The sequence below is a fragment of the Nicotiana sylvestris genome, chromosome 3 (assembly GCF_000393655.2).
Source record: "Nicotiana sylvestris chromosome 3, ASM39365v2, whole genome shotgun sequence".
In the NCBI taxonomy this organism is placed as follows: Eukaryota; Viridiplantae; Streptophyta; class Magnoliopsida; order Solanales; family Solanaceae; genus Nicotiana; species Nicotiana sylvestris.
Genome location: NC_091059.1, coordinates 174,282,389 through 174,309,428, shown reverse-complemented (window position 1 = coordinate 174,309,428; position 27,040 = coordinate 174,282,389). Strand labels below are relative to the sequence as shown.

At 33.8% G+C, this 27,040-nt stretch overlaps 3 protein-coding genes across 5 annotated transcripts; 1 reads left to right on the top strand and 2 right to left on the bottom strand.

Annotated features, from left to right (window-relative positions):
• Positions 1 to 3,943: 3,943 nt before the first annotated feature.
• On the bottom strand, positions 3,944 to 7,958 carry LOC104219131 (pentatricopeptide repeat-containing protein At1g80550, mitochondrial). Of its 2 annotated transcripts, XM_009769764.2 has the most exons (4): positions 7,652 to 7,958; positions 7,322 to 7,423; positions 6,585 to 6,683; positions 3,944 to 5,991 (listed from the first exon to the last, which is right to left on the bottom strand). In XM_009769764.2, exon 4 carries the CDS (start codon positions 5,908 to 5,910, stop codon positions 4,489 to 4,491), a length of 1,422 nt encoding a protein of 473 aa, XP_009768066.1. In that variant the 5' UTR covers positions 5,911 to 5,991; positions 6,585 to 6,683; positions 7,322 to 7,423; positions 7,652 to 7,958; the 3' UTR covers positions 3,944 to 4,488. The 2 variants fall into 2 exon arrangements, with proteins under 2 accessions (XP_009768066.1, XP_009768065.1); XM_009769763.2 differs by lacking the exon at positions 7,322 to 7,423.
• Positions 7,959 to 16,366: 8,408 nt separating this feature from the next.
• Positions 16,367 to 21,090, top strand: LOC104248589 (kinetochore protein SPC25 homolog). The gene is made up of 5 exons (XM_070171194.1): positions 16,367 to 16,462; positions 17,484 to 17,573; positions 17,654 to 17,776; positions 17,968 to 18,200; positions 20,653 to 21,090. The coding sequence occupies exons 3-5, from the start codon at positions 17,692 to 17,694 to the stop codon at positions 20,662 to 20,664; spliced, it is 330 nt and encodes a 109-aa protein (XP_070027295.1). The 5' UTR covers positions 16,367 to 16,462; positions 17,484 to 17,573; positions 17,654 to 17,691; the 3' UTR covers positions 20,665 to 21,090.
• A 271-nt stretch (positions 21,091 to 21,361) lies between these two features.
• Positions 21,362 to 25,747, bottom strand: LOC104248590 (short-chain dehydrogenase TIC 32 B, chloroplastic). Of its 2 annotated transcripts, none has more exons than XM_070171193.1 (8): positions 25,343 to 25,747; positions 23,746 to 23,977; positions 23,405 to 23,484; positions 22,917 to 23,052; positions 22,712 to 22,790; positions 22,060 to 22,147; positions 21,930 to 21,976; positions 21,362 to 21,724 (listed from the first exon to the last, which is right to left on the bottom strand). In XM_070171193.1, the coding sequence occupies exons 1-8, from the start codon at positions 25,557 to 25,559 to the stop codon at positions 21,542 to 21,544; spliced, it is 1,062 nt and encodes a 353-aa protein (XP_070027294.1). In that variant the 5' UTR covers positions 25,560 to 25,747; the 3' UTR covers positions 21,362 to 21,541. The 2 variants fall into 2 exon arrangements, with proteins under 2 accessions (XP_070027294.1, XP_009803175.1); XM_009804873.2 differs by having other exon boundaries at positions 22,917 to 23,070; positions 25,343 to 25,746.
• Positions 25,748 to 27,040: the final 1,293 nt, after the last annotated feature.

Below are 27,040 nucleotides of genomic sequence, written 5' to 3'. Positions count from 1 at the left end.
ATCACCACTATTTCTTCTATTTCTTTTTTCCCCTATGATATTAAATCCGAGTCTTATCAAATTGTTCTTGATTAGTATACTCCCTCTGTTTTAATTTATGTGAACCTATTTTTTTTGTCTGTGTAAAAAAGAATGACCCTTTTCCTTATTCAAATAATTTACCTTAATGCAATGATTTATAGCCACACAAAATATACGTGCCTCATTTTACACCACAAATTTAAAAGTCTTCTCTCTTTTTTAAACTCCGTATCCAGTCAATTGAATTTACATAAATTGAAACGGAGGGAATATCATTTTTTGTTAAAATAAATGTCCTACTATGGTTTAAGAAAAGACTGAACTAAAATCTATATAAATAAACATGTCTCATGTGTATGGTTTTTTTATAATAAATAATTAAAAGTTGCCTTTCAACGTAATTTTTTCAAGCTACACAAAATTCCTCAGCTTTTCTTGCTTTCCTCTACTTAGAAGTTTAAACTTTCGTATTAAATTAAAATAATAAATAAAAAGTATTTTAAAGTATTATTCGTCAAAGTAAATTAACGCTGAGAACAAAAAGCGCTTGGAAGGAGGAAATCGATATTGTAGATTTTACTGTTTGGATAAAAATCAAACTCTCCATTCGTTAACGTACTTTTTTTATTCCTTAAAGCTTTGAATCCCAAGCTGTCCTATTTGATCTAGAAATTTAGTTCCCAATTTACAACCAAAAAAGAATTTCGACGTTAGGCTATTTACAATAATATCCTTAAATTATACATATACTTAAGGTTATAAAAGTCAACTAACGTTTAAAGGATATTTTAGTCATTCAACATTTAGCTAAATTATTCGTGCTTTTATAATAACTAGTCTTAGGGTACGCGCTTTGCGCGTGTATACTATATTCGTGAATATACGATTTTGAGAAAATCTCTCTCTATCTTTCTTATATATACCACATAATATATTTGAGTTGTAAAATACAAATTAGAAAAAGTAATCTGTCATCACATAAGTCCTCAAATGTCTTACTATTATTTTTTTCTCGTTTGCCTCCGCCAATGTTGAGTTAATATTTTATAAGAAGTAATGTATAAAAAATATAGGGAGTTACCATTCTTTATAGTGAATGATGAAAAATTACAACTCATTTAGAATATGTTTTGTCTTCTAATGTTTTATCCTTGTCGCTTCAAGATTGCTCTATATCTAATTTATCATTTCACCAATATTTTTCTTCTAAAAATAAATTTATGTACCATATGAATTTTATCAACTTGAAAAATAATTTTTCGTATATGAATAGTTTTAAAAGAAGTGAAATGAATTTATTTTGCTATTAATTCTAAAAACTCAAGTATTTATTTAAAAAATCATTTATTTTTATTCATATTTTAGTATGAAATCGTCAAGAATTTTATATTTTTAACTATAGTTATAATTTTATCCAATAAAGAATTATTTTTAAAGGGTAAAATGTCTATCTAATATTTTACTTTGGATCATCATATTTGTAGAATTATTAGTGTTATTGACACTTGTCGATCACGTCTCTTTATCTCTTGTTTAAAGTCTAAAATTTTTTACTATAAGTTCCAGATTATTAATGATAATAAAATTATCATGTACCTTAAGAGTTATATTAGTTAATTCTCTTTTTCAACAAATCTTCTTATTCATTGTTTTCTTTCATGGGTTTGGGAAGGATATACTTTTAAAGACCTTGAGGTTTAACCTTTACATCACTAAAATTAGGGAGTATACTAACTTTTCATCACCAAACATTATAAAGAACATTCATAAGCATTATGAAATTAGAAGATGGAGAGAAAATCAAGTGGTTGGTATAAATGGGGCAACTTGGTAAGTAATATATTTTAGAAATATTTATAAAGTTTAAAATATTGGGCTAGGGAATTTATATATATATATATATATATATATATATATATATATATATATATATATAGTTGCTACATATTAGTAGTTTTTATTTAGTTAAAATATAGAAAGCATTAATGATCAACCTATTTTTAAAGTCAAACTCCTAAATATTAGGATTTCAAATTCCTAAATATTAGAAAAATAACCTAAATAACAATTTAGTCCATTATGAAATCAACAAATAAAAGGTAAAAAGCGAACGATATTATATCCAAACGATAATTTCTTACTTATTCTTTGTTGACTTTGTTATTTTTGATTTCCTTGTTCGTCGTTATATCCAAACTCATTTTTCTCATTTGAACTGATGATATAATAATTTTGATCGAATTTTTCAACTTAAAGAGAAGATAATATATCTTGATATTCTCGATTATTCTTTGATCCAAAGAAAAATTATTAAAGTGTGTGCAACTTAGTTTGGTGATATTCAATATTCACGATTGTTATTAGACCTTGATAAATAAGGAATTTAATTTAAATTTTTTCTTTACTTCTCAGGATATGAATTTGAATAAAGATTATTTTACGCAATTCAGATAAAAAAATAAGTTATATAAATTAAAATTTTGTTTGATGTTGAATTTCTAAATATTAGAACTCCCTCCGAATAATCCAAATAAATAAAGATTAATAGCAAAATATTAGTTAATTTTAAAGTTTTAATGTTATAAATATAATTTGAATGATATAATATCTGACATAAAATATAACTTACATGTTATCCATCATTAATGATTAATAGATTTATATTAAAAATAGCAAATTTATAAGTCAACTTAAACTCGTTGTGCACATGTAAAAATTTGGATTAACATTGAAAAATGCTAATGATTCCTACAAAAATTAAAACGAAGGCAGAAACTTGCAAAAGTCTTCTTTTATAATTCTAAAAGTGTTAAAACTTGTAAACATGAAAGAGTCAAATTTGAGGAAAATTGTTACACGATTTAAATAAGGAAAAATATTTATAAGTAAAATTTTACTCAATTTAGATTCCTAAATATTAGGAGTTTTTAGATACCTTAAAGGAAAAATATTTAATAAATAAAATTTAGCTTATCTTAAAGTCCTACATATTAGGTAAATAATTAAACTACAATTATAATTTTGTCCAATGTAAAGTTTATTTTTAAAGGGTAAAAAAGGCGAATGACATTTCGTTAAGGGCCTTCGTGCTTTTAATATAGTATAGATAGATAGATATAGATTTATCAAACTTTGGCGGTTAAATTGAACGAAAATTATGAATAAAGAACTTCAATTAAAAATACTATGAAAGAGTCATCATGTCTTAGAATCTGCAAGCCAAACACCAAAACTACATCAAAAATAACATAAATTACACCAGAACCAGATTAACATAAAAAACTACAGCAAATGTAAGTTCCCATTATATCTTTTTATTTTTACCGTTCCTGTTAAATATGACAAATTGATTTGTTATATATTTGACGGTGACTGAAATTGTTTACTTTTAATACATTTAAAGTACCAATTGCCCCAGTGTATATATATTATAAGGTACTGTTTTAGACCTACCTTCAAACATAAGGGATCAGTTTTATTATTTTCTCGTGGGAATTACGCTGCCTGCTTCTTTTTTAATTGTTATAATACTCCCCTACCTACTTTTTCAAAATTGTAAAACTTCCCCACCATTCTCTAAATTCTTATATATTTCATCACAAAATTTGCCACTTAGTAAAAGAAAGCAGAAGTTTGACGTCTACTTAATTTTTAATTTTACCACAATCAAGCTATCTACTTCTGCCTAGTTCCATTGCACACTTGAACTTTTGCGTGCTTGTTGAAATAGTTTTACAAGTCATTTTCAGGCAATGAATGTACACAACAATGTAATCCTACTTCTGCCTCTTAGTCCCCGTGGTTTATCCAAAGTCGACATGCTTACTGAGAAGAAGTAGCTAGCTATACTCTAGTTCGAGCTTCGACCTGCTTCTTAAAACTGATCAGAAACAGAGAACTTTGAATACACGCATAAGACAAGTTTGTTGAATTAACGAAATTATTTGTTGCAAAAGAAAGAAAAAAAGATTGTTTCTTGTTATCCTTTACAATTAAAATACTAGTACTACTTATTGGTGCAAGACTTTCCAAGTTCCACAATCAACACAGACAATGTGAAAAGAATCCACCATCTTTTGAGATCGGTGTGTACATTGAAAAGAATCCAAAAGGATAAGAGACCATGGTTTGATTCTTTCGTTGCAGCAAGGTCAGGTAACTATTCTAATTCTCTCTTCGCATGCTGTTTCTTTAACTTTCATTCAGCATACGGCAAAATGACTTGAGGTGTACAGACAGCTTGTCAGATTTAGATGCAGAAATCCAGCCACAAACACGTAGCTCACCAAAACGCACTCTCATATCTTCAAAGAGCGCCAATTGATGGGGCATCACTTCTGTACTTTGTAGACACATCCAAAAGGAGGACCACCTGCTGCCACAAAGCACAAGGATGACAAAGAACTGATGAAGTTTAACATGGATTTTACATCTTAACTACACTGTCTCATGTGCATTCATAAAACATCAGCTGCTTCCACAGTCAGCACTAGTCAACTTTGTCCCCAGTTCTACCCTAGGCTTAGCTGAAAGGCCCCTTGCTAACATCTCTTCATCATATTTGCGTGCCATATCAACCATACCCTTTTGCACCAACGTGTCAATTAATGCATTGTAAGCAGACACATCTGGACTCAACCCCTGTTTTTCCATCTTTTCCCAAAGAATAAAGACTGGTCGAAGAAATCCCCATCTTCCAAATTTCCTCATAAGCATGACATAAGTGTCCATCCTAGGCCGCACTCCGCTTTCGATCATTCTATCAAACAACTTGAGAATCTCTCTGGGCTTTCCAAGGCATCCAAAAAAGCAGTTGTATGTAATGACATTAGGCTCGCAACCCTTGCTAGGCATTTGATTAAGCAATCTATATGCGTCTTTGTACCTCCCATTTTCACACATAAGCTTGATGAGTGTGTTATATGTAGAAACATTTGGTTTGCACCCCAACTCAATCATCTCTTGACAAAGCTTAGCCGCTACATCAACACCATCTGAAATCCCAATAGCACGGATGACAGTGTTATACGCGATCACATCCAAGTCAATTCCCTTCTTCTTCATTTCTTTGTATAATTTTTCAGTTTTCCATGGTTTTCCGCTCTTGCATTGTACATCCATGTAAATAGAGTACGAATATAGATCCTTTTGCACACCCCTTGTGTCCATCTCTTCCCAAAACTGTCTACACTTCCCCCACCAACTCATTTTGAACCACCCACGAAGAAGCATATTACATATTTTTGTGTCCACTTTAAAACAAGAATACTTCACATCATTCTTGTTCTTAGGGAAGCACAACTCTTCGGCCTCTATCACATGCTTATACTCACATAGAGCATCAATTAGATTTGAAAATGAAATTTGATCTCTTAAATTAAATTCCTCCGCCTTATCAAACGTATCAATTGCTTCTTTAACCATGTGAGCAGACACATAACGTTTGAATAACACCCGGAAGGTGGTGTGATCGGGCATGGAGGGCACACTACTCATTTTCTCAATCATATTCCAAGCTGCATCAAATTCAAAAAACTTGCCCAAAATGTCAATAAGCTGGTTGCAAGTTTGGATGGTGTGTTGGAAGCCACACTGCGTCTCAGCCCAGTTGAAGAACTCTAAAGCTCTTCTCCAGTCATTATTGTAACAAGAGAGCGTTTCCTGCACGATGGTGGGGTTTAGGGATTCAAAGGAAGCACTTGTTGAACTGGCTGGAAGATTGAGAGGTGGGGATGAATTTGGGTCATCATAGTTGGGAAAGGAAGTGAGATTTTGGGGTTTGGAGGGAGTGGAGTAATAACCATGATGGAAAAGAAAGTTTTCGAATTGGGCGAGAAGCAAAGAAGAAGGTAAGAAAGTTGAATATCGAGAAATAACAGACGAAAGCATTTTAGAAGAGCAGGAACTGGTTTTCGAATATAATCTACAGTAACTGTGTGGTTCACAAGACTGCAGGAGTTAATGATTGTCCTGTAAAGTAAATTACAATGATAAAAAATGCACTATATTAGTTTAGCATCACCACAGAAAGGATTATCTAAAAACTAAATATTTTGAGTTTTTACACTATCCTATAATGGAAGACTGCATATCGGCCAATATTTGTTTGCTGTTGACTTATTATTGGTGTTTCTTTACAAATACTTGTAATGGACAGTGTAATGATGTAATCAAAATTTCATTGTTTACATGTTGTCTTTCTTTAATTTACGTAATTTAGTTATCGCCTTTTATTTTCTGCTATTATATTATTAATATGTATGGCTATATATACTTTCCCTTATCATTTCCTGAAAGTTCTTCGAACATATTTGAATAAGACATTTGTTTTATGTAGTTTTATATTTTTCAACACATAAACAAGTACCTCAATTCCGGACTATAGTGTAATACACAATTTCCTAGAAAAAAAAACTTCAACTGAATTCCATGTCAATCTCAACTTAATTCACAAATCACAGATCATTCATGATCACATAAAAACCATCCCTTAACGCATTTCACATCCCTTTTGATGATTGCAAGTTATGATAATTTGATTTAAGGAAAAAAGGAAAACTTACCAATTTGCTGGAAAAATTGATGGACAACAACACAGAGTAATTGCAGCCACTAGACCCCAGCCAGTTAGAGTTAAGGGGCTTTTGACTCTTCTTTTGTTTCTGCAAAGTAAAAAAATAAGCCTCAACGCATTGACAATGTCAACCAAGATTCAATTTACCAAACCAACTTAAATTTCAAGTTAGTAATTCCCCAATTCATCATCGCCCCCCCCCCCCACCCCACCCCCCACCCCAACAAAAGAAAAGAAATATATAAAACTATTGATCATGAATATATTGTAGAACTTAAAAAAAACAACCCAGTTTAGCATAGATAATTCACTGTAAACTAATTTCTTAAGTTGGTAACTTTTATAATACCTGTTGTTTTAAAAAAAGTTAGAACTTTTTAAACCATAATGGAGCTGCAATCACCTCTCTCTTATTTTAAGATTTCAACTTGGTTATCATAAGTTCATAGCCTAATATATTTGAAAAATTAAAGGAAAAAAAACATGTATGGATAATATTAATTGAAAGCCAATATTCTATAGGATATTTTTTTCAAAACATAAAATAAATTACTCAGCTTATGAAGTAATAATCTTAAGATGTACTTACCAATAAAACAATAATACTCCTAATAACTTTAAGATGTGCAGTTGAATTACGTTGTTCTAAAATGTGAAATGGAGTCAGTTCATAAACATTTAAACTATTTTCTTTTTTCAATTGTAACAGATTAACAGTATACATACATGAGTTTTCAGGCTTAAATTGAGATAATTGGATGAATAACTATATTGGAGATATACTGGCCAATGGCTCAAACACCCAATCCTTTGCAAGATCATAGTATCCTGTTCACCAACTCAAAGCATGAAATTGTAATATAAAACATGTGATTTTTGCATCAAGGATGAAGACTAGTAATGTCAATTAGCACTTCAGGAGCTGCAGTGTCTTCTTAAAATACACATAGAACTAAATTAAGAACCAAAAAGACTGAGTTGGTAAATAGGTAAATCACAGAGAAAATGCTATGCAGGTTATACAAGAGAGCAAAATCAAATAAAATGGAGTTATACCTTGCCTCAAGTCGGGATGCAATACTCCAAGGCAACGAAGCTGTTACAGTTCTGAATACGAAGAGAGAAAATGGGCAGTGCGGAGAAAATACTAGTACTAGAGAGAATAAGCTAGGGTTCAGTCAAATATGAACTAAGAAGAATCAATAGAACAAGAAAGAATTGAAAAAGAGAACCCCCAAAATTCTTTGTTGGACCGTTTCGAATAATTCGAACATATGGATTGAACATTTGCACTCAGGAAATCAGTAATATGTCAACCCAAACGCCATTTTCTTTCAGAAGTGGTCTGTAGGGGTTAGGGCTATTTACAGCTTGTTTGGAGGGTTGTTACCGGTTGCATCTCAGCCTATTATTACTTTAAATACAATGTTTGTTTTGATTGTTACTTAAATTTTATTATATCGTATCGTTAAATATGTCGTTACATAACAATAAAATGTGTCACTTTATGTAACGACCGATTTGGTGTGGTGGTGTCGTTTCCTTGTGTTTTTCTCTCAATCTCACCCTTCATTATTATTAAATAATTTTATTTTGTTATTTACTCTACCTTTTTATATGTCATCTCATAATTTTTCTTTATAATATTGCAAGTTTATGATGCATGATACCATGAAACGACGGCAAAACGACACAATTCATCCAAACATTGTATTCATCAACGATACAGTACTATACAATACAATACGATATGATACATTATGAAACGATATGTAACAACCATCCAAACAAGCTGTTATAAGTTGCAATTTGCAATTTTATACTAGTGTGTTTGGATAAGTTTCTAAAATTAATTTCTTTTAAAAAATATTTTTTTCAAAAAGTATTAGGTAATAATTAGTCTTTGACCAACCTTTTAAAAAGTGTGTTAAGTGTATTTTTTTCAAAAATAATTTTAGGAAGAAGCTATTTTTTCTGGTTCTCAAAAACTACTTATATTTTTACTCAAAAGCATTTTTTTCTTCTAAAAGTTTGGTTAAATACCTTAATTTTAAAAATAATTTTGGCCAACAAAAAACTTGGCCAAACAGTTTACTAAAATACAACTTACTCAAACGCAATTATTTTCATATTTATAAATTGCATTTTAAAATATAAGTGAAGCTAATGACTAGACCCCGTTATTTTCAATTAGCACATGTAAATAGCATTTCACATATGCATATTTTTTAATTAGTGGAATTTTCCAAACAAAATTACACATTTTAGAAGAAAAAAAATCTTCAACATGATCATATGTCTTGTTAAATAACAAAAATAGTCCCGTTGATCTCAAATAATCCATTAAATATACTAATTGGCAGTTTTAATCTATTAAATTTGCAAAAAGTGATAGCAAGTTTAATCTGACGAACTCCGGTTATTAAATTTAACACGACAATGAATCGAGGAAGTTCTTTATTTAATTAAATATATCAAATTATGAGTAAGAGTTAATTATGAAATTTTGAAAGTTAATTGTAATTACAATTTTATATAACATTAGATCCACTCAAGAATTGTTAAAAATAATCGACATTTTGTGTTGAAGACGTGCTTTTATAATTGTATGACCTAAAATATCTATTTGATACTTCCTCGTAACAAAGATGTCAGAGCAACTTGTATACATCTCGAGGAAATTAGCTATTAGTTTTGTTTTTATATTTAATGAAATTTCAATTAGGGACTATAATATTTACACTCTCTACGTTAGGATATGCTCTTGGGTGCATATGATTATATGATTCTTAGGATATATTATCATTAAATTTGAGTAGATTAATTAAAACAATTTGTTTTCTCAATATATAGAGGTCATTGTATAAGCTTTTATGTTCCGAAAATGCTAGGGAGTATATTCATAGTGAAGTAGATTACAATAATTTTAGTATTCGCTTATTACAGGAAAAAAGTAGTCAATATTTTTAAAAGTTTTAAATTATTTTAAAACAGATATTATTAACAACAACAACAATAATATATCTAATAATATCCCACATTATGAAGTATGGAGAGAATAGTGTGCATGCAAACCTTACCGCAATTGTGAAGATAGAGAGACTGTTTCCGGTAACCCTCGGTTCGAAAAGATACTCCTTCCTATAAGCACCCCTGCTCTATCTTGAAGAGATGCTATTAAAACAGCATAATGGAACTTGAAAGTTCTTTTCAAACTTTTGACACCTGCTTTCAAAATTTTAGGGGTCTACATGGTTACAACTAATAATATTACTGCATAGATTAGGATTAAGTGATAAATTAATGTAATAATATATATATATATTAATTAAATTTAATTAGTAATATTAATACCAGTCCAGATGTATATGAACATATATATATATATATATGTGACATGTATTTATTGAATTAGTATAAGTAATTGGGTGCGTGCGAGTTTTTAAAGAAAGTGTGCAGTATTCATTCGCTGGCCACCATCTATTTTGAAAAGGAAATGAAAATGGCGGGCTAAGCATACTGTCTCACCAGTATTCAAATCTCATAAGCACATACTCTCTCTTCCCTCTTTCCCCCTCTCTCTCTCACACACACACACGCACAAAGCAAAATAAGCAGAGAACCTTAGAGATTAGAATGAAGAGCGGCGTAGGGGAAACTATGAGGACGAAAATGGAGGAACTTAGATTGATTTGTGACAGAGAAATTCCCATTCAACAGCAGAAATTGGATGCTTCCGCTCGCTCCTTTCGAAATTCCCTCGATTCAACCAAGGCCCAAGCACAAGAGTCTCTTCAATTACAGGGTATGCTTTTTTTTCTAAATTCTGAGGCTCCCTTGAATTTTAGTGTTCTAAACTTAGGGTTTTCACCTGAACATTAATCTTAGCGATTATATAGGATGATATCTCCTATATTGAAATTTTCTTCACGTGGGATCTTATTGATTTGATTATTTGATTTTATTGACTGGTTGCGGCAGCAAAACTTGGGAAGTTGAAAGTTGAGTTGAGGGAATTGGAAGACAAATTGGTGAAAGCACTTGCAGGTGTGTGACTCTTTTCCCGTTCTTCTGTGTACTGCTCTTTATATATGCTGTGGATTTTCCAATTAAGCACATTTTTTGGGGGCTGAAATCGAAAAAAATGTGTGACTCTTTTCCCGTCATTCTTTTTTTTTTCATTTCAAAAAAAGAATGACGGTTATGCTGAAATCGAACTTGCATATGTGATGACCTAAGTACTAATTACTAAGTATGCAAATAAACTGTCTTTTTAAGCTCTGACGATCCTTATAGTAGTAAGAATATGGCAATAAACACTGAAAGTCTGAAGATCTAAGTAACAACATTTCCAAAGTTTAAAGGTAATATTACAGCATGGATCTGTTATGGTTGTTGAAGTTTGGCAAAATGCCAAAGTCCCACATCGGTTGGGAGTTAAGTTTGGGAGGGATTTTCCCCCTATAAAAGAAGGCCTAATGTTTAGGATTGAAACACACCTCTCATTTGCCTTCTCATCTGTTTAAGGCATTTGTATTTCTCTCTTTAGTATTATTTCACTTGTATTTTTGGAGTGAAATAAAATATTGGTTGTGTCCGAGGAGTAGGCAAAATTAGCCGAACCTCGTAAATTCTGGTGTTCCCTTTATTGTTGCTTTATTGTCTTATTTATTATTTGGTGGCTGTCATAATTTTTGGTATAGTAGTTGTGACTTATTCACACTATATACATTTGGCTTCCGCAACAATTGGTATCAGAGCCAAGGTACTGTCTAAGTATGCTCTGTGGTTGCAGCATAGTCTGATCTTCCACATCAGAAAAGATTTATCTTGGTAACTGAGTCAAGGTTCTGTCTGAGTATGCTCTGTGGTTGCAGCTTAGTCTGATCTTCCACACCAGAAAGGAAATAATCTTGATTTGTGTCGTCAGCTATTAAATAATATTTGTGTCAAAGATGGGAGACAATAAACAAGAAGAATCTACATCAAGTGTCAACAATACGTCATCATTGGCATCTTCGCTTATGACAAGAATTGTGTCAAATGCGAAATTTGCGGTAGAAATATTTGACGGGTCCGGACATTTTGGGATGTGGCAAGGCGAGGTTCTAGATGTCCTTTTTCAACAAGGGCTAGATCTGGCCATTGAAGAAAAGAAACCAGATGTTATTGGAGAAGAAGATTGGAGAATTATCAACCGTGTTGCTTGCGGTACCATTCGATCCTACCTTGCTAGAGAGCAGAAATATCCATACACAAAGGAAACTTCTGCAAGTAAATTATGGAAAGCACTGGAGGATAAATTTTTGAAGAAAAACAGTCAAAATAAATTGTACATGAAGAAGAGACTGTTTCACTTCACCTATGTTCCTGGTACCACGATGAATGAACATATCACCAGTTTCAATAAGTTGGTCACAGATTTGCAAAATATGGATACAACTTATGATGATGGTGACTTGGCCTTAATGTTGTTGGCGTCACTTCCTGATGAGTACGAGCACCTTGAAACTACTCTACTCCATGGAAATGACGAAGTTTCTCTCAGAGAAGTTTGTTCGGCTTTGTACAGCTATGAACAAAGAAAGCGAGAAAAACAGAAGGGCGGAGAAGGAGAAGCACTATTTGTGAGGGGTCGTCCTCAAAATCAAACGAGGACAAAGAAGGGAAGATCCAAGTCAAGATCCAGACCCAGCAAAGATGAATGTGCCTTTTGTCGAGAAAAAGGGCACTGGAAGAAAGACTGTCCGAAGTTGAAGAATAAGGCCAAATATAATAATGGAAAGGCCATTATGGATTCAAATGTAGCTGATTGTGATGATTCAGACTTCTCATTAGTTACAATAGAGTCATTAACATCATCAGACATATGGTTGATGGACTTGTAGCCATCATATGTGTCCCAACAGGAACTGGTTTGTGGAATTTCAAGAAGGAGAATATGGAGTCATCCACACAGCGGATAACAACCCTCTTACCTCATATGACATTGGTTCAATACGATTAAGGAACCATGATGGAATGATCAGAACATTGATAGATGTTCGATATGTACCGGATTTGAAGAAGAATCTCATCTCTGTGGGAGCCCTAGAATCAAAAGGGTTCAAAATCATTGCAGAAAATGGAGTGATGAGAGTATGCTCCGGTGCACTAGTGGTAATGAAGGCTAATCGGAAGAATAATAATATGTATCGCTATCGTGGCAGTACAGTTATTGGGACAGCGACAGTGACATCCAGTGATGACAAAGAAGCAGAAGCAACCAAGCTATGGCACATGCGCTTGGGACATGCTGGAGGAAAATCCTTGAAAACTCTATCAGATCAAGGATTGTTAAAAGGAGTAAAGGCTTGCAACTTGGAGTTTTGTGAGCATTGTGTTAAAGGGAAACAGACAAGGGTTAAATTTGGTACAACGATCCATAATACTAAAGGCATTTTGGATTATGTACACTCTGATGTTTGGGGTCCTTCCAAAACACCTTCATTGGGTGGGAAGCACTATTTTGTAACCTTTGTTGATGATTTTTCTCGAAGAGTGTGGGTGTATACAATGAAAAACAAAGATGAAGTGCTGAGAATTTTTCTCAAATGGAAGACGATGGTGGAGAATCAAACAGGCAGGAGGATCAAGTGTATTCGCACAGACAATGGAGGTGAATACAAAAATGATCATTTCAATAAGGTCTGTGAAAATGATGGCATCGTCCGACACTTCACTGTTAGACATACACCACAACAGAATGGAGTGGCAGAACGTATGAACCGGACCTTGCTGGAGAAGGTACGGTGTATGTTGTCCAATGCTGGCTTGGGCAAAGAATTTTGGGCTGAGGCAATTACATATGCATGCCACCTAATTAATCGTCTACCATCTGCTGCTATTGATGGCAAGACACCATTTGAAAAATGGTATGGAAAACCTGCTGTAGATTATAACTCTTTGCACGTGTTTGGCTCAACTGCATATTATCATGTGACGGAGTCAAAATTGGATCCAAGGGCAAAGAAGGCTATTTTTATGGGAATTACTTCTGGAGTCAAAGGATATCGCTTATGGTGTCCTATGACAAAGAAAGTAATATTCAGCAGGGATGTTACCTTTGATGAATCTGCTATGGTAAATAAGGTAACAGAAGATACCAAACAAAATGAAGGTGCTTCTAAGCAGGTGGAGTTTGAGGGAAAATTTATTTTTCCTACACAAGAAGCAGAGGAGGAAACAAATGAAGATTACCCTCTGGAAGAAGAGCCAGTAGAGGAGATTCCAACTCAGGAACCTCAACAACAACTTGAATCAATAGCAACCAGCAGGCCAAAAAGAACAATAACAAAACCTGTTCGTCTCATAGAGACGGTTGCTTGTGCAACCTCAATTGTAGCTGATGATGTTCCTACCACTTATAAAGATGTTGTCCAAAGTTCAGAAGAAGATAAGTGGAGGATTGCCATGAATGATGAAATACAGTCCCTTCATCAGAATCATACATGGAGATTGGCCAATCTCCCGAAGGGAAAGAAAGCAATTGGGTGCAAATGGGTATTTGCAAAGAAAGAAGGATTTCCTAACCAAGTAGATGTTCGCTACAAAGCAAGATTGGTGGCCAAAGGATATGCTCAAAAGGAGGGAATTGATTACAATGAAGTGTTTTCTCCAGTTGTAAAACATTCCTCCATTAGAATTATGTTGGCTTTGGTAGCACAATTGGATTTGGAACTAGTTCAGATGGATGTAAAAACTGCATTTTTACATGGAAACTTGGAGGAGGAAATCTACATGACTCAGCCAGAAGGATTCAAAGTTGCTGGAAAAGAAAATATGGTGTGCAAACTTGAAAAATCGTTGTACGGATTGAAACAATCTTCTAGACAATGGTACAAGCGATTTGACGAGTTTATGTTGCGGCAAGGGTACAAGAGAAGCAAATACGATCATTGTGTGTATTTGCACAAGCTTAAAGATGGTTCCTTTGTATATCTTCTCCTATATGTTGATGATATGTTGATAGCTTCCAAGAATTCTGAAGAAATTGATAAGTTGAAGATTCAACTGAAGAAGGAGTTCGAGATGAAGGATCTGGGTGAGGCAAAGAAAATTCTTGGCATGGAGATAATTAGAGATAGACGTTCAAAGAAACTCTGTTTATCTCAGAAAGAATATTTGAAGAGAGTACTACAACGTTTTGGCATAGATGACAAGACTAAGCCAGTTAGTACTCCACTTGCTCCCCATTTTAAGCTAAGTACTACTATGTCGCCAATGGATGAAGCTGAACGAGAGTATATGTCAAAGGTACCATACGCAAATGCTGTTGGTAGCTTGATGTATGCAATGGTTTGCACAAGGCCTGACATTTCACAAGCTGTTGGAGTTATTAGCAGATATATGCACAATCCAGGGAAGGAGCATTGGCAAGCTGTGAAGTGGATTCTACGGTATATTCATAATACTGTAGATGTCGGGTTAGTTTTTGAGCAGGAAGACAATCAGTTTGTAGTTGGATATTGTGACTCAGATTTTGCGGGTGATATGGACAAACGAAGATCAACTACTGGTTATGTGTTTACTTTTGCAAAAGCACCAGTTAGTTGGAAGTCTCACTTTGCAGTCAACAGTTGCTTTGTCTACAACAGAGGCAGAGTACATGGCTATTACAGAGGCTGTGAAGGAGGCAATTTGGCTTCAAGGATTGCTAAAGGAGCTTGGTGTTGAACAAAAAGGTATCACAATTTTTTGTGATAGTCAAAGTGCTATTCAATTAGCGAAGAACCAAGTTTATCATGCAAGGACGAAACATATTGATGTTCGGTATCATTTCGTACGAGAAATCATAGAAGAAGGAGGAGTCACAGTGAAGAAAATTCATACTACGGAGAATCCTGCTGATATGCTAACTAAGGTGGTGACTGCGATCAAGTTTCAACATTGTTTGGATTTGATCAACATTGTTGAACACTGAAGATTGAAGATGAAGACACAACCAAAATTTGTTATTGAGAGAGAATTGAAAATGTGGAATTTTGCCAAGGTGGAGATTTGTTGAAGTTTGGCAAAATGCCAAAGTCCCACATCGGTTGGGAGTTAAGTTTGGGGGGATTTTCCCCTATAAAAGAAGGCCTAATGTTTAGGATTGAAACACACCTCTCATTTGCCTTCTCATCTGTTTAAGGCATTTGTATTTCTCTCTTTAGTATTATTTCACTTGTATTTTTGGAGTGAAATAAAATATTGGTTGTGTCCGAGGAGTAGGCAAAATTAGCCGAACCTCGTAAATTCTGGTGTTCCCTTTATTGTTGCTTTATTGTCTTATTTATTATTTGGTGGCTGTCATAATTTTTGGTATAGTAGTTGTGACTTATTCACACTATATACATTTGGCTTCCGCAACAATTGGTATCAGAGCCAAGGTACTGTCTAAGTATGCTCTGTGGTTGCAGCATAGTCTGATCTTCCACATCAGAAAAGATTTATCTTGGTAACTGAGTCAAGGTTCTGTCTGAGTATGCTCTGTAGTTGCAGCTTAGTCTGATCTTCTACATCAGAAAGGAAATAATCTTGATTTGTGTCGTCAGCTATTAAATAATATTTGTGTCAAATATGGGGGACAATAAACAAGAAGAATCTACATCAAGTGTCAACAATACGTCATCATTGGCATCTTCGCTTATGACAAGAATTGTGTCAAATGCGAAATTTGCGGTAGAAATTTTTGACGGGTCCGGACATTTTGGGATGTGGCAAGGCGAGGTTCTAGATGTCCTTTTTCAACAAGGAAAGCTAGAGTAGAAAAACTTAGAGGGGCTGTGGAAAACCAAAGGGCCAGGAAAGAGGAATATGCAGCCATAATATCTCAACAAAGTGATGGTAAAATCTATCTCTGCAAAAGTTGGCCTTCTTTTCATGCATTTGACAAAGTCATACGTGCTTTCATGTTTTGGAGTCTTCCTACGAGACAACCAACACAGAAAGATGTTAATTTGACCTAATCCCCTAGTTTCTTTCTCAAATTGACGCAGTATTATAATTTTTGTTATCAAGAATTGCTATTTGACCTTAGGCTGAAGTCTTATCACTTAGCCTTGTCTCAGATTAACGGTGTTTGTCGACTTTCATTTTTTTTACACCGTTCGAAAGCAATTTCAGTATCATAAAGAAAGTAACATGACACCCAAGTTATTTGAAACTCATCAAAAGTGAAGCTTTATCTTTGTATTTGGATTCACCTACAGTTTAATGTAGTAAAACCAAAGCTCTAGCTCAAATGCTTGTGCCTGGTCAAATGAAGACACCTAATTTGTTGGGAAGGTTGCATTAAATAATAATGCTTATCTGTCTCTTCTTCCTTTGAAGTTCCTCAAGATCTACACTGATGTTGGAAGTTGGATGAAAACTTGTTCAAGTTTTCTTTTCTTTTTTTATCGTGCCCCTTTTTCCAAACTCTCCTTGTACTTTCGTTCTGAAAGTTGGTTTTCGTGTGAATATTATTGGTGCTTCTTCTATGTTGATAACTTTGTGTCTGCTTTTGTTGTCTCTACCAAGTGACACCATATTATGTTGGGTAATTGAGCTTTCTTTTTGTGGGTAAAAGCTCTCAAAGCACGTGAAGAAAAGCATAATAAGACTGCTGAACAGAGAGAGGAAATAGAAAAGGCTGTTGTGTGGTACAATAAGGTGCTTGGTTTACGTATTGAATGTGGCCATGGTATGTTTATCCTTCCAACTTGTGGACACATTTAAGATTCTAAAGGAGCAGACTTGCTTTCTGAACCATATAGCCTCGCCAAAGTCTCTAATTATTACTAATGGATTTTCCAATAAAAGAAATACAGTCTTCTTCTATCATCATATTTGTCTACTGAACATTCATTTCCTATTTCTTCTGCAGGGGTTAAATTCATATTTACCAATATTGATGCCAATAATCAGGATAAGGAATACTTTTTTACCATACGTCATGAGAATGATGTATATACTTGTAAGTTTGGAATCTTTATCAACTATACATAAGTGAAGATGGTCCAGAACTCTAATTCTTTGCTTGGCTTGGATTTTTAGTGGTTGATTGTGATCCACAACTAAATGATACAAATGAGATGCTCAGAGAGTTAAATAAGAGCAATGGACTGTTCAAGTTTGTCAGGATTATGAGGGAAAAGTTTCAAGCAGCTGTAGCACATGGTATGACTTTGTGTTTTTGTTTCTATGTTCCATTATCCTTTGAGCCTTATTTGGTAACACCAGAGCCATATGCGGTTGTGCAAGAAATCATAGATTATTGGTTAGCAGATATAAACATTAAATATATGGAGAGTTTTTCATCAAATGTTGTATAATGGTTCTGAATACGGTTATGTTTCCTATGCATTCAGGAACTCTTCCTGACATAGCATCTCGTGATCAAGACACTTCCATCATCTCTATGTCAGCCCCGGTTTCTTCCATTTCAACTGATAGTAGAAGTGAGTTTTCATCCCAGCTACAGGAGCATCAGTCTGAAGAACACAACAAAAATTCCAGGAAACTTGATCGTGCAAAAGGGGGTAGGCCAGTAGTGCTCTCTCCTGGATCTGCATCGTCTCTTAGGCGTTCTCCTCGTTTTAAGGTAGCATTTATGAATTATGAAAACTTGGACAACAAGCTCTAACCGATTTCTATGTTTCTTTCTTTTCCTTTATATATGCTTTGTCCTCTCTTAGAAATGTACTGTTGATTTCCGATAGTTGTTTCCATGTTTATTCTCTCTTTATTCTTATAATCTTTGAGACTTACTCTGGACAGAAATTTTACTTAGCCAATTTAACTCAAATTATATCCGAGTTGTCACCAGAAGAGAAAAGAGAAAAATAAAAGGGAAAGAAAAGAAACACTCAAATTGAATGATCACGCCCTCTTAGACACTTGAGCATCATCTTCTTCTCACTTTCTCGTCATCCAACAAGGGTCAGTCCAGTATCAATATTTACTATGCTTAAACGAAATTTATGAATTTGTTCCTATTTCTTTTGCTACGGGGAATAAGAGAGAAAGAATAAATGCACTTGTGCTTGAAGGAAACTGGTGCAACATATATGATGATTGGGGGGGGGGTCAAATGGAGGGGGGATGTCCAACCAGTCCAAAATACCCTTCGGTCAAGATAAGTGGATCGATGGGTCACAGGCCAACCTACTCATCTCAAAGCCACTTTTCCATTTGTTCTATTTCTTTTCTAATTTATAGGTTCGTAAAAAAAAAGTATTGTGCAAGAAAGTAATATTATACCCTGTGGTAGATATATTTCTCTCTATTCTTTTTTTATTTGTAACAAATTTCTCTTACAGGTTAATTTGGGGAAAATTGCTAATTATGTAATGCAAGTTAACCCAATCTTTTGGATGGGTTGATTAGAGCTACATAAATTTAACTCTTAAATGGATAGATTACTCATCCAACCTATTGACGTCTGGGTGAGACCTTGATACCATTTTATGAGTCAAAATTGACACTCCTAATGATGAGTAAAGTGTGGGATAGTGATGTTGCAGAAAAAGTTGAAATTTGGACTTTATTATTGACTGTCAAAGGGGACATGCAAAAATCACTGATAAGCAATTCTGAAGTATGTCGCATACATTCTTTCCTATGATACAGTGTAGATTTCCAGGCTATGCATGTTTAATCCCTCATTGACATGCTAAGCTTTTGTTAACATGATGCAGATACAAACCAAAAAAAAAAGTCATGATTAACCTGAACAAAAATTGCCACTGATTATGTCCTGTAGGTCTATCTACTGGACTGTTTAAAAGGTTCACAAGCATCTGAACTTGATAACCTTTTCTCATTGGCTTGTCTGGATATACAAACATATAAACCAACATAAATGTATATGCTTTGGATGATTTCTGTGTGCCCCTCAGAAAGGAACAGTCTTGGATGTTTTTATTCAGCGAGCTTACTAGTTACTACAAAAAGAGTTCAAAATATGAACTATCTAGCATTTCTTAGGAAACTTATGGGTTCATATGTTCACCTGTGTTTTGGATAAATAGAATAGGGAATTAGGTGGATACCTTAAAAATTTGTTCTAGTTGGATGTAGTAAAACATTTTTATGGGAAGGTTGACGACCTTTTGGGATTTTCCAAAAAGGAGATGACTTACTCTTTGGGATTGAGGAGTATTTTTATGCGATATGTTTGATCTCAATTCAAAGGATTCAATTAAGTTTAGCCAAGTTAAGTTGAGGACTGATTAAGCTCAATTCATTATACTGTAATTCAGATAAACTAATGAGATAGACTAGTCTTTGGTATTTGTTAAATTTTGTAAGACAGCAAGGATTTTCTGGTTAAGGTCAGCTTTGAGTGAATTATGCTGTTTTTTAGCAAGTCCCTTATATTGCTTATCGTTTTGCTCTTTGAACTCTGTAGACTCAAATAAGTGGTACTTTCTTTTATTGCTTTTCTTGTCATTCAGGTCCTCACATTTATAAACTTTGTATTACTTTTGCTATTCTTTTTGGACCAATTGTTCATGATATACATAATTATGTCTAGCTTGGAGATTAGAGATATGATGTGTGCTGTCATTTACATGACTGTGTTAAGCCAGTGCATGGGGTTAGGTCATAGTCTGGTGATTTGGTGGCAAGTTCATTAAGAAGCATCTTAAGGTACTAAAAGCAAATGAAAAAGTTAGAACAGATCAATGAAGCAAGGAAATGGTAAGGTAACCGGTGTCAGCACCTTAATAGGAATGAAATTAGCACACTTGGTTACGGTTAACCAATGTCGACCACGTTTCACCCTATGGAGCTAATATCACATGCAGAGCATTTATACGGAAAGATTCTCTCTTTTACAACATTGATGACTGAATTTTCTGAACAGGACTGTTCATGAAGAATTCACTCGTTATGCTTTCATGCGAATGTTCTTTTGGCAGGAAATATCTGGGGAGAAATATCTTCGCTTCAACAATCATTGCATAGATTGATTGAGGCTTATTAGATTAAATTTGAGCAAGCACTTCACCCTGCATGGGTTCCTAATGTGCAAATTCACTTTTTGGCAGGTCAAGAGATGATAATGATTGTGCAGTTGCTTAGCCAACAAATTTTCGTTAATTCACGAGTCCTGATAAGCAAAAACCTAACTTGCTTCTACTGAAATATTGGGATCAGTAACGAGTCATGTCAAATGGCTACCTGATCAGATGCTCAAAGCCTTAACGTTTGTAGTTGGCTGACTTCATTTCTTAGGTCGAAGCTTTGTTGGTTTTGCTCCATTAAATCGCCATATGACTTTCCAGTTTTCTTTTTCTTTTTGTACATTGTTGTGTATCAAATGTCTGTATTGTAGGATAGAAGATTGCTTAGATGCTGCATTCTTTTTGGAAAATGATATACTTGAGTGATATGAGCTACTTTCAGTGGAACAGTTTACAGGTGCAGCCAACACTTTTACTCTGGATTTTGCTTTCTAGGATAATTATCTACTTATTTAATGTCAATTTGGAATTGTTCTGATCCCAACTTATTTGGGACTGAGGCGTAGTAGTAGTAGTAGTTGTAATATCAATTTGGAATTGCTGTTGTTTGCAATGTTGATGACAAAGCAACTCTAAGGAAAGTTAGGAATTAATTGCACAATGCGAAAGAAAGATGATGAATTTGTTGTGGATCCCTTCGTAAGGTAGTTGTAAAACCATAAGGGATGTTTATGGTATCTTGAATATTATTCCAAAAGTGCAAAACAGAAAGGCAAAAGCGTGTTCATAGTAATGGACCACTAGAAGAACCTTCATTATTCCACTAACATTTGTTTTCCATCAGTTTGCTAACAATTGGACTATTTGTATGATATTTTCATTTGTTATCATGGATATACAAGAGTATATCTATTTATTTACATGTACATCCCTCCTTCCCAAAAGTAAAAAAAAAAAAAAAAAAATGGTTTGTTCATCCTACAGGTGGAAGCAATCTTCTATGGATGAGAACACGAGTACCCTTCCAAAGCTTAAGAGCTTCAGTTTCATCATTTGCTAAAACTGAACAGTGACTTTCATTGCAGTCTGCAAAGTATTTCCCACTTATCCCTTCTGTTTGTGGGCTCAGTGCTACATAGCATGTGGTTGCTGCACCCTGCCATACCAAGAAATTGACCTCGTTACTTATTATTATAATCACTCTTTTTTACTTTTTCTCCACTTTTGTTGGTATATGGAGAGCAATAGATGATTTTATCTTCAACTTTTTGGGAAAAAAAGTATGTGAGTCCAAATTAAGTTGCAAAGAAAGTAGTCGGAATGTTCAAAGGAGCAAAGTAGACAAGCATATATAGACGAACCTGTGATGTTGACTTTAGAAGCTTCGATGCCATAAAATAGAGAGAATCTGTTATGTTTGTAAGGGAAATCAGTAATTATAGTTATCTTTGTTTGATTTTTTGCAGCAAAATTAAATGGAAAAAGACATACCTGTGATAAAGCCCTTGTGATCTCTGATTATTCCAGTCTTTACAATTCCAGGATGGACTGCATTGATAGCCACATTTGCATTTCTTGCCTGTTCGATTCAAACATACATTTTTCACTATTGAAACTATACAAATATATAAAGACAAAAGCAATTAAATGGTTTAAAGAGTACAGGGACCAAAGAAGGAAAAAGATGTATCCTCTGTCTACAGTAGTATAGTGCAAATGAAGCTGGCAGATTCTAAACTGATGGACAATTCCCTAATGAGAGGTACAAGGAGTACTCTAACTTTAATTTCGGGTTTCAACTGTCTTTTCTCACAGAAAATACCCAAATAATTTCATGTACTGAGTTTTGGCATAGAATTTATCTGTTGAGCTGTCTAATCAAGATTCATGTGATATAACTGAGTGGTAAGAGAAACAGCTTAGTATAATGATTAGATTGCTTACCACAAAATTATTGGTGAATTGACTAGAGAGAAACCACTTAAGATTATGTTTTGATTGCTTCTAATTGCGCATAATCTTTTATTTATATGCATAGAAAGTTATTAGGTTATGAAAAGAATCCATTTATTTGCAGTCGTATCAACTCTGACAAGAAAGTGCGGAAAACAGGTAAGTGAAAGGGAGTAAATAAAGAACTAACCTTTAGTTGTCTTGACAATTCCTTGGCATGTAATATGTTGGCCAATTTTGACTGAGCATATGCACGAGTACCATTATAACTGTGTGACATGCATCACCAAGACGAATTAGCTTAGAGGAACAAGTTGGGATTAACTTTGAATGGATTTTCGTATAACAAGTAATGAAATATTTGCTAAATAATATAGTAGTAGTATGAATATTACTTCTTTGGATTGAGCAATTTGCAGAAGCGGAATTGATCTCTTTTCACCCAGTTGTGAACTACTGAAGTAACATTCACTATTCTTCCTTGAATCCCTGTGGCTTCTGCTGTCTCAACCATTTTCTCTAATAGCAACTCTGTCAATAGAAAATGACCTGCCAAATATCATGATTTAAGTTATGTATACTAACAGAGTTAAATATTTTCATAAGATCCGTCTAGTTTAACCTATAATAGAAGGTGGTTGGTCTTTATTAAATTTACCAATTAACATGTAAATATTTATTTTCACAATTTTAGTGTATATAACTCAAACTCTTATACATCTATCACAAGGGACTAGAGTTTAGTTATCACTAGGCCTTTTTATTTATTTATTTTTCTTTTTGTGGGACTTAGTTATCCTCTTCAACTTGAGTATTGGAGTCCCAACTCCATAAAAATAAAAAAAGATAATGGTCCTCGAGTATACAACAAGGAGTTAGTTACCTAAGTAGTTTGTGGCAAAAGTCATCTCGATTTTGTCTTCAGAGAACTCCAGTTTCTGCGAAAATTTCCCTGCATTATTTCTGCATGATAAAAATTTCAGACCAATCATCAATTACGTTCACACCCTTCACTTCCTAAAAAGAACACCTAAAAAGAAAAGAAAATACAAAAAAAAATAAAGAAGAAGAAGAAGAGTTTAACTTATATATGCTGTCAGTGTAACAAATTTTTGTATCCTTTACCTGTTTTAGCAGTTAACTTGCCTTATTTTGAGTGCCTGATAGTATAAAAATTCTGTATACCGTATATAACTTAAACTCAAAGAGAAAAAAAATACATACATGAGAATGTGAAGGGGCAGTCCTAAAGACAAGAACTGAGCACAAAATCTCTGAATGGAAGCAAATGAACTCAAGTCTATCTCTAATAATATAATCTCAGCCATTGGACTCTCTTTTTGTATGGATTCCTTCACAATTGCTGCTTTCTTTAAGTCTCTTGCTGGGATTACTATCCTTACACCCCTTTTTGCCAGTACTCTTGCTGTTTCTGCCCCTATCCCTGATGTTGCGCCTGTAATTTTTCCAGTATGATTAATTAATAAATAAAAAAAAAAGCTACTCCATATAATATCATGATGCTTTGTCTAATCTTTTTATGACATGTACTAAATTAGGTTTCTATATTGGATCTGCACTAAATAATGCATGGTGGTTAAAATACTAATTAATGAAAGGTAGTGGGAGGTTGTTATTTAAATATTTTGATACTGAACTTTTCTGTGTTAAAGATAGCATATGATTAGTACTCAGTACTGTCCAGATAGAAAATCTTGTAATATCTATTAATCAACAACCCAAGTAGAGACAAAACTATATCTTCCTTCAAACAAAAAGAAACAATAAAAAGAAAAAAAATTGAATATATATGTTAATCTTCAAAATTTATATTATTCTGGAGAAAGGAGAGGAAAACCCCTTCTTCTCCCTTCTACACCCCTTAGCTCTCACTCTTTTTTCTCCTGCGTCAGGGTAGGCTGTTTATATTATAGACTTTAGTCTGACGATTTCCGAAACTTACGTGAATAATACTTTGTGCATCGAACTGCCTTTTTTTCTTCCAAACTTTACAGGCCAGGGTGGGGAAATTAATTGAAAGGTTTTATTCAAAATGTGTGATAGAGAAAAGTGATCAGGTACAAAATGATGAGTGAAGCCTCATGAATATTTCATACCCTACATCTGAAAAACATAGGAATAACCTTTGGAAAAATGGGTCATGGAAAGTACACAAGTGTTTGAGAAAGATGCTTCTTCTTGTTAGAAAAAGTGCCAAGAAAGTACTCCATCTTAATTCCATGTGTCTTGACAATTTGAAGATCTAAAAATCTTATACTGAAAAATCAACTCCACGAATATTCCTTAATTGGTATTAATACTTTGTTCAAGATTAATAATTCTCCACAAAATAGTTAATTAGTTAATGCATGTCGACCAAAATTCCATGATGATTTTTAAATTGCTTATGAATACATCGAACAGTTGATTATTCTCAGAACCACTCAAAAAGCTGGAAAATCCCTTTAATACCTAGTTGCTCTAACAACAGTATCAACTAAAAGAAAAGAAACAAAAGTTTCAAGAAGAAGAAGGAGAAAAGAAAAGCTGAAAAATCAAAGAAAAGAATTATTCTTTTAAAGATTATTTTCTCCTCCATGATGGAACTGAAATTTTTCTAAACATGCACACATAGCCGGCTGTGACAATTGCCCTATAAAAACTCGCTTTCCCTCAACCAAGCCACTACCTATGAATTACCGGCTCATTAATTCTGACAGCCACATGGTCAAGTACAAAAGTAAATTGTTTAGCCTTACAAACGTCCCAAAAACTCAAGAACATAGGCAAACTAGACATGGAAAAGAAAGAGAATAAGTACCAGTGATAATTGCGGTGAGCTGAGAATTGATAGATGAATGTTGAGTGACTTGGTCAGCATTAGATTTAGAGCCAAAGCCACTTGGGCCAGCAATGCCTACCAAATATTTGAGAGCAGCCTTCATTAGAGCAAAGCTTGGAATTTTGAACTGCAAGATTGCAGCTATAGTTGAAAACCACGTATATATAAAAGCTCTATGAAACTTATCCAAGTCCATATATACATTACACAAACCTACCACCCCTTATAATAAGTGAAAAGAGAATAATATTACAAATATGTTGCCTACAACCAATTACAACAGATCCCTATTGTGTAGACTATATTGTCAGAATAGTTTGGCTAGTTGAGACCAAAAATAAAAGTAAAAAAAAGTTTGGTGTTATCATTGACTACTAGCTGATGATGTTTTTTTTGAAGCTTTTTTTGCATAGCACACGCACGTAATTATGTGAATTTTTCTTTCTTATTTCTAATTATTGTTGTCTGCCCTTATTAGTTTTGCGCGTCTTCTTCCTTTTTTTTGTCCCAACTCGTATTTTACTTTTGGTGGGAGGTGAAAAGATTGATGTTTTTGGTCAGTCTTTTAATCTGCTGTTTCCAAGGATATACTCCCTCCGTTTCAATTTACGTGAACTCATTTGACTGAGTACAGAATTTAAAGAAAGAGAGAAGACTTTTGATCTTGTGGTCTAAAATGAGACACATATATTATGTGTGACTATAAATCTTTGTGTAAATGTAAATTATTTCCAAATAAGGAAAATGATCATTCTTTTTGGCATGGACTAAAAAGGAAATAAGTTCACATAAATTGACGGAGGGAGTATATATTTTTTTCCTTTTGTTTTGGGATACTGCCACTGACTTTTATTGGCTTCATTGTATTTCTCATTCATATTGGAAGCATTTTTTGTGTCACCTATGACATTATAAAGTGGTCCAAGTTCATGGGCTAAGGAATTGCCTTCCTATGTGTCTTTTATTCTATAGTTTTTTTTTTTCTTGAGTGGTTCTGTTAATTTGGTGGAAACGAAATTTTATCCAGTGATGAACCCGTCTCACAAGAGTATCTAGTGTGTTTGTATGTCTATTTCTTGTTCACATAATAATAATAATAATAATAATAATAATAATAATAATAATAATAATAATAATAATAATAATAATAATATATTGCTTGATTTCTTGTTGGTTTTCTTTTTTATTCTCGCACGAGCTTATATATAATATGATATAAGAATGTTTAATTATTTTACAGTTCACCTTCAAATGGTAAAAGCCATATCTGTTATGTCGAGGAAGAGACAAATTCGAAAATAAAGAAGATAAAGAACACCAAATTTTAACATGGAAAATCCTTCAAATTTGACCGAGGAACAGGTTCATCTTGGCAGGTTCAGTTCTAGCCGCAACATATTTGACGATAATCGTGATATTTGTCTGAGAAATTTGACCGGTGTGCTACGCACGTTGAGACAAACTTCGTGGTGGGGATTTGGAGATGCGACCTGTTGAAAGCTATGTGAAGAAGGTGGATCAAGTTTATTTCGTCAGAAAATTCAGGCCAAAGGGGAGAATTGTTAGGTGTTTGCCATAATTTTCTTACTATATTTGGTTTTCCTATTTGTTGAAGGAAAAGGCAACATGTTTACCTTAATTGGGTTTTCCTTCTTATAGAAGGAAATTACTAATCTC

Coding starts and splice junctions, on each gene's coding strand:
- LOC104219131 (XM_009769764.2), bottom strand. CDS start 5,910: ATGCTTTCGTCTGTTATTTCTCGATATTCAACTTTCTTACCTTCTTCT.
- LOC104248589 (XM_070171194.1), top strand. CDS start 17,692: ATGCTCAGAGAGTTAAATAAGAGCAATGGACTGTTCAAGTTTGTCAGG. Junction 17,777..17,967: donor TCAAGCAGCTGTAGCACATG/GTATGACTTTGT, acceptor CTATGCATTCAG/GAACTCTTCCTGACATAGCA.
- LOC104248590 (XM_009804873.2), bottom strand. CDS start 25,559: ATGGACTTGGATAAGTTTCATAGAGCTTTTATATATACGTGGTTTTCA. Junction 23,978..25,342: donor GCTCACCGCAATTATCACTG/GTACTTATTCTC, acceptor GAAAAATTACAG/GCGCAACATCAGGGATAGGG. Junction 22,148..22,711: donor AATTGTCAAGACAACTAAAG/GTTAGTTCTTTA, acceptor TGAATCGAACAG/GCAAGAAATGCAAATGTGGC.